We start from the raw sequence: 7,504 nt of genomic DNA, 5'->3' as shown, positions 1-7,504 counted from the left end.
TTTTTTTTTTACCTAAGAGATTATTTCTGATCTGATTTCTTCTATAGCTTGATGGAGTTATTTTCTTACTTTAGTTGTTATCATTTCAGAAATTTCAAATGTGTGACTTCCAAATTCTTCTATGTCCTTATCTTCTGGACTTGTTTTGGGCATCCTGGAGGTCTGAGATTGTCTTTTGCTTCTTTGTTTTGACTTTTTTTTTCGCTTTTGTATTTTAGGGAAGGTTCTACAGGGTGTTCAGGGTCTCAGTACTAGATTGGATTCATAGTGATCCACCTATTTACAGCCTCCCAAGAGCTGGAATTACAGTCACATGCCACCATGCCCAGTTCTAATTGTCATCTCAGGGCACCCCAGGGGCAGGGCCGGCACAGCAGGCCTGGGGATTGAACCTGTTTTGACATTTTTGAAGCTCCCAATATTCACTTGGGTTCAGCAGTGACCATAGGGAGCAGGGCCTGAGTCATCAAGGCTCCCGGGACTCAGCATGGCATCTATGATGGTGAGGTGAGTGGGCCCCAGATCATTCAGGCTCCTGTGATGAATGGGGGTGGACCAAAGCTCTGCAAGGCTCCCCAGACTGTGAGGGGGCAGGTTAGGACTCACCAAGGCCCCAGCATTGGTGGTGGTTGTGGGCTTCCACTTAGGGAGGTTCCCTTGGTGGTGGTGGGGGCGTGTCGGACATGGTAGGACGCACCATGTCTCATAAGCTGTCCTGTGCTTAGCCTTCTTACTGTGATGGTGGAGTTTGGGCTGAAGCTCTGCAAGGTTCCCTCAATACTGGGAGTGAGGGTAGAGCTCACCAAGCCTCCTACAGTGATAGTGGGGGATTGGCTAAAGCTCAGTGAGTTTCTTGTGATGGTGGGGGAATATTAATATTTATTTGTATTAGATTTCCCTTGCTTAATGCATTGAGTGTTTTCTTTCTCCTGACTAGACTTAGAGAGGTACAGCTTCTTAATTTTTCAAACTGCTATTATCCCTGTTTTACTGAAGGGATAAACCAAAGCCCAGAAAGCTAATGCTGAGAAATGGTGGTTAGGGACCACGTGCTAAGTCTTAACTGCCAGTAAATGAGGGAGCTGAGGATTATGCCTGTTCTTGACCTTTTTGTTTCATACTATTACAACCCAAAGTGCTCAGCCCTCAGGCATCCATCCATCCAGTATGTTCTTTCTTATGCTAGCTTAATCTCTTCTTCTTGAAGCTTTGCTCTGAAATCCCATTTCCTAAGATTAAGACATCAAAAATGTAATTTTTTTCCTCTGTATTTTAGGGAAGGGTCTACATGGTGTTCAGGGTCTCACTACTAGATTGGACTCATACTGATTCTGTTTATAGCTTCCTAAGGCTGGGATTACAGGCACATGCCATCACTCCCAGTCTCAATTGCTGTCTCAGTGCAACCCGGGGTGGGGTGGGGGGAACCAGTGCGGCAGGCCCAGGATTGAACCTCCAGCCCCTGCGCCTGCTTGCAGGGGCTTCAATCTGCTGAGCTATTTGGCTGGCCCCCAAAACATATTCACTGAATATTCCCTTCACTTCCAAAATTTGAGTTTTTCTTAGGAATAGTACTCTTGAGTGGGCTTTATCATAATAAAAATGTTTCCTGCTCTGCCATCTGAATTTCTTGTATTCTACTCTCTCCCAGCAATTCCCTCATCCTAGATCCTACTTGAAGATAATAAATGACTAGAGAGTTTCTAGCAATTTCTGACCTCTGCACAGGCTCTGAATATATTTTGACCTTAAAACCTTGTACTTTGGCTCCCTCTTAATGTGGAAACCAGAGCTCTATACAGACAGTTACCTGCCATCTTAGTACCCACTGTATATGTTTTTGGTTAAATATCATTGTCCTTTCAACTCTTCCCAATGCATCACTCTTTCCTTGATGTGACGATCAATCTCTATAATATTTTTGCTACTCTTTTATTTGTCATTGGATTTGGGAACTTACTACATCAAGCAGCCCTTCTATAGGGCTCCTGCCAGCTCTCCCTCACATTGCTCCCAGCACCTTTCTGCAAGATGTTTTTCTTATTACATTCTTCTCTCTCTCTCTCTCTCTCTCTCTCTCTCTCTCTCTCTCTCTCTCTCTCTCTCTTTCTTTCTTCAGTTTTTTTTTTGGCTGAACTGGTAATTGAACTCAGGCCCTTTTACTTGCCAGGCAAATGTTTATTCTACTGAGCCATCTCCCCAGCCCTTTTTTCTTACTACATTCTAAAACATTCTTCCCAAAGGCCCTTTGTGTGGCTGTGAAATGTGAAGTCAAATAGAATTTTCCCTTAAACTGTATTCATCATAGCTGTCATCAGTACTACAAGTGTCATTACTTTCCTACTGAACTCAAATTACCTTCATTGATATTTCATTGTGTTGAGTCTATATGACCTGTATTAAATGGTTAATGCAGATTTAATAATTCTGGCCTTTTTTTAAAGGCACATTTATTCAGCACATGATCAGACTATTACATTTAGCAATCAACAGCATGGGTGCAAAAAAAGTCTACATTAAAACCCTTTGTTGGAATGCTTTACACTTTCCACAGAACAGGAATTAAAATAACCTTTTATACAATTAGTCACAAATACAGTCCTCGAGTCTTTTGCCCATATGCACGAGTATTGTCTAAAACATGTCTTCTTTGTAGCAGTGAGGCCCTGCCACCACTGTGCTTGGCTGAGTTCACGAATCTGTTGTAACCTGTAGCTTCCCTGTCACTTCTCTGGCTCTCTTCTCCTGCTATGCTTTGTTTCCTGGAAGTGTTTAAAACCTTCTGTCACTGCCACAGCTACTACTGCTGCTGGACCCATCATAGCCACCTTGATCTGGTGGCTTAGTAAAATATTGACCTTCACCACCATAGTGACCAGAGCTTCTACCTCCAAGTTTCCTCCCTTCATGGGTCCAAAATTTGAAGAGTGATTGTTTTAATTGCCAACTTCATTATAGTTTTCACCACCTCCATAATTGCTTCCATCATTACCAAGTCCATTGTAGCCATCTCCACTGCCACCATACCCACCTCTACCATGGCTTTCACCAAAGCCATTGACCAAAGCCATTGACCAAGCTATTTCCTCCATGACCAAAATAGTCATTGCCACCAAAACCACCTCTATGACCACTACCAAAATTTCCAGAACCACTTCGACCTCTTTGGCTAGAAGAAGCACTAGCTACTTCCTGCTTCAACAGGGTTTTCCTCACTTCACAGTTTTGGCTGTTCACAGTGTGGTATTTTTGGTTTTTGTTTTGTTCTTTTGTTGTACCAGGAATTGAATTCAGGACCCTGCGCTTGCGAGGCAAGCACTTACTCTACTGATCTATCTCCCTAGCCCAGTGTGGTATTTTTGAATGACAATCTTATCCACAGAATCATGGTCATCAAAGGTTACAAAAGCAAAGCCCCTCTTCTTTCCATTGCCTCAGTCAGTCATAATTTCAATCATTTTGATTTTTCATTTTGTTCAAAATAATCTCATAGATGATGTTCTTCAGTATCTTCTTTAATGCCACCAACAAAGTTCTTCTTCACTGTTAAGTGAGCCCCTGTCTTTGAGAATCTTTTCTTGAGACAGTTCCCTTTGGTTCTACAGCTCTTCTGTCCACTTTTTGTGGCCTTGCATTCATGGCTGCATCCACCTCCTCCACAGTGGAACAAGTGACAAACCCAAAGCCCCTGGAACACTTGGTGTTTGGGTCTCTCATTTCCACACACTCTATGAGTGTTCCACATTGCTCAAAATGACTCCTCAGACTCTCATCAGTTGTTTCAAAGCTTAGCCCTCTGATAAAGAGCTTCCATAGCTGTTTGGGCTCTTTAGGAGATTCTAACTTAAACATGATGACAGTTGGAAGAGAGACTGATGATGTTTCCTCTGCGATGTCCACCAGCGAAAGGGATAATAATTCTAATCTTAAAAAGATCGTTAATAGTTTTTAAACTTTCTTTGTGTTTATAGAGAAATTCTGATAGTGTTTCCTTAAGGCAGATTTCCCCTGACCAACCTATATTCATATCTATTTTATGATTTAAACTTTAAAAAGTTAAAACAAAGCTTGGAGGCCAGCAAAATAGCTCAGTGGTCTAAAGCATCTGCTTAGGCCAATTTAGGAGAGTGTACGGACCACAGTTCAATCCCTGGCACCACATGCCATGCCAGCCCTGACCCCCCACCCCCCAAAAAAACCTCACAAAACTTGGAATAGGAAAAGTACAGGCTAGTTGTATGGAGTTTTGGATGTCAGAATGACAATAATTCACAAACACCAGGAGTTCTTGACTCTTTTTCCTTGTTTCTTCTGGTAGTGGAAAACAGGAGGACAAAATTTGAGGGAGACTTTGTAGGAGTGGCACAGTCTCTTTGTAAAAGCTTCTCCAAACATTGCCTACTGTATCAGTTAGGGTTTACTAGAGAAACAGATACAACACAAGATGTACAAATTTGTAAGGGATTACAAGATTGGCTTAAGATGGTCAGCCACAGAGCTGGATGAGGAAGTGTGCAGAGGGTGTCTGCATGCTGGAGGCTGAAGGATGCAGTCCAAGGTCTGGAGCTCACTGCAGTGTTCTGTGCAAGTCCGTATCAGCATGCTGATGGTCTGAGATGGAACACTGAATAATCTATGACAAAGGTCAAAGAGTATGCACTATAAGGCTGAAGGGTCCCAGGCAGAAGCCAAACAGTCTGTGCCACAAACCAGGAGATGATGATAAAGAAGGCGAACACTGGAGCTCCTCTGAAGAACCAGCCATCAGTCCTTCTTCATTTCCCTTTTATTGTATGCCAGATATCTGACCCCTGGGGGGGGCATCTTTTATACCCACACCATCTCAGTGCTGGTGCCTTTGTTTTGCACAGGTTCAGCATGTTTACAATCCTAGGCCCCTGCTGAGTCATTTAGTTAGCCTTCTAAACTTGACAAGTTCACATAATATGTCAATCATAACACCTATCTTTTTAGGTCTGAAGACTCTCTTGGTCAGTGCACCTTCCTAAGCTTCTATGGAGCAAGTTATCTAGCAGGGGCTCTAGGGACCAACCACTCTAAGGGGTGAATGGAATTGGCATTGGTAAGAGAAACCATCATAACCACCATATCCTGAAATTACCCCACCCCAGTAACCTCTTAAATGAAGCACTCCAGTAAAACAAGTATTAATCAATTCAGATTGAACAAATATTTATTCAAAACTCTAATAAGTAGAGTATCAATGAAGATACCCTGGAGGGGTGCTAGCTGGTTGTAATCAGGGACTCCTCATGTAGAATCATGAGAGGCTTTCATACTTATTTATAGTTTTTCTGATTATGAGTTCATGAGCTTCATGGTGACAAACCCAAACTAACTAAATCCATAGCTGACAAATATAAACAAGAGCCAGCTTCTTTGCTTGTAATGCTAGCTATCTCTTTTTTCAAGAGCACAGTGTCCCGTTTTTCTAGGCCACTTCTTGTAAACTGTAGAATTGAGAAAGAGAAGTAGAATAGCAATGTTTATTGATAGCATTCAAAGTGCTCAGCACTGTTCTAAGAATTTGTGTTAACTTATCATAACAATCCTATAAGGTATTGATTCACTATAATTATTATCCCAGCTATATAGATATAGTATCTTACCTTTATAGATAAGGAAACAGTCTGGCTACAGAGTATGAGCTTTTAATCTTTATTATAGTTTGGGTGGTAGTTTGGGTGTTTCATCTGTATACTGAGAGACAACAAAGCAGGGTCTTGCCTCTCCAGAGAACAGATAAATCACTCCTTGCATTTCCCTGGAAATGTTGGGTAGACAATGCTCAATCCTTAAATCCTATTCCTAAAGTCATTCTTCCTTTTCCCTAAGATTATGCTTTTAGACCCATGCTCACTCTGATCAAGACACAAGAAAGTTACTGATCTGTGGTACTGAGTTGTTTTTGTTCCATTTATTCTGAATTAGCTTAAAATGCTCTCTTCTCATACACTCAATCATTAAATCACAAAACACTAATGATGCTTTGTATATGCTGGACTCTGTGCTGGTTCCTGGGAAACAGAAGGTTAATCTGACTTAAATTCTTGGTACTCTGTCTATGCTAAGTTCCTTGATATTTACAGAAATCCCAGCTTCTAGACCTCAGCAGGTCCACACCAGTTACATACCCTGGTATATCTTCTCCTTTAAAAATTAGATAAGCTTTCTTGCCTTGCACTTGCTTGTGATTAGAAAATAAAGGAGAAGGGCCACAGATCCTGTGTTCCAGTGGCTTCACTCAGGATATTTGCCCCAGCCTGTCATTTTGAGGAAAGCCCTCTTCACATCTTTGTTTCTGAGGCTGTAGATTATGGGGTTCAGAAAAGCAGAGATCACATTGTAGAACAGAGCCAGTTTCTTGTCCCGCTCTGGGGAGGCATTGGCCCCAGGGTTCATGTACATAAACATGGCAGGTCCGCAGAACATGGTGACCACAGTGATGTGGGATGCACAAGTAGAGAAGGCCTTGAGTCGACCTTGGGCTGAGCGAATTTTCAAGATGGTGGCAAAAATGCAGACATAAGAGGCCAGGATGAAGGAAAGTGGTACCAGTAGAAGAATGAAGCCAAGTATGAAATCTACTCGATCATTGAGGGATGTGTCTGCACAGGCCAATTTCAGAACAGCAGGCACCTCACAAAAGAAGTGATTGACTTCATTGGGGCCACAGTAGGGAAGGCGCATGGTGAAGACAGTATAGACTAAGGAGCAGCTGACACCCCATAGTCCACAGAAGACTACCATTGCTCTGCACAGCCATGGGTTCATAATAACCTTGTACCTGAGTGGGTGGCAAATAGCCACATATCTATCATAGGCCATAACAGAACATAGCCAGCCCTCAGTGATACCCAACACCAGAAAGATACACATCTGGGCCACACACCTAGCATAGGAGATAGTTTTCTTCTGGCAGATCAGATGCACCAACATCTGGGGCACAGTGGTGGTGACATAGCTCATGTCCAGCATAGAAAGGACACAAAGGAAGAAGTACATTGGTGTGTGGAGGCGGGAATCCAGTTGGATCAAGGTGACAATCAGTCCATTGCCCATGAGAGTGAAGAGGTAGAGAAAGAGGAATATATTGAAGAGGATTACATTAGTTTGGGAATTCCTGGAGAAGCCCAGAAGGATAAACTCAGACACAGAGCTGTTGTATCCCCAGATATTGTGCATTATTCTTCCACTGCAGAGGGGGAAGTGGATCTAGCGGTCCAGCTTATTTTGCATATTTAGGTTCCATGGCTGTTCTCTTGTTGGAAAGATCAGTGGCTATTTGATTCTATTCAGAATGAACACAACTTCAGAGACTGAGATCTGCCTGGGGTGAGGAAAATTTTGGAGAGAAGAGGAAAATCTTTATGGATATTTAGCTTCTCAGACCAAAATCTTTTCTGAGAATCCCCAGGGTTTAATTTCTTTTCCTTTCACCAACCCCAGAAAGACCTCATGCTTTCTCCTCATTTAGGATCTA

General features: G+C 42.4%; 1 protein-coding gene across 1 annotated transcript; it reads right to left on the bottom strand.

Annotated features, from left to right (window-relative positions):
* Nucleotides 1-6,261: 6,261 nt before the first annotated feature.
* Nucleotides 6,262-7,206, bottom strand: LOC101575678 (putative olfactory receptor 2B3). The gene has a single exon (XM_004645970.1). It carries the CDS (start codon nucleotides 7,204-7,206, stop codon nucleotides 6,262-6,264), a length of 945 nt encoding a protein of 314 aa, XP_004646027.1.
* Nucleotides 7,207-7,504: the final 298 nt, after the last annotated feature.

The sequence above is a fragment of the Octodon degus genome, unplaced genomic scaffold (genome assembly GCF_000260255.1).
Source record: "Octodon degus isolate 3935 unplaced genomic scaffold, OctDeg1.0 scaffold00245, whole genome shotgun sequence".
Classification (NCBI taxonomy): domain Eukaryota; kingdom Metazoa; phylum Chordata; class Mammalia; order Rodentia; family Octodontidae; genus Octodon; species Octodon degus.
The sequence above is the reverse complement of the archived record's forward strand: the minus strand, read 5'-3'. Positions and strand labels throughout refer to the sequence as shown.

What these genes read in the sequence shown, in the direction of transcription:
- LOC101575678 (XM_004645970.1), bottom strand. Translation starts at nt 7,206, where the DNA reads ATGCACAATATCTGGGGATACAACAGCTCTGTGTCTGAGTTTATCCTT.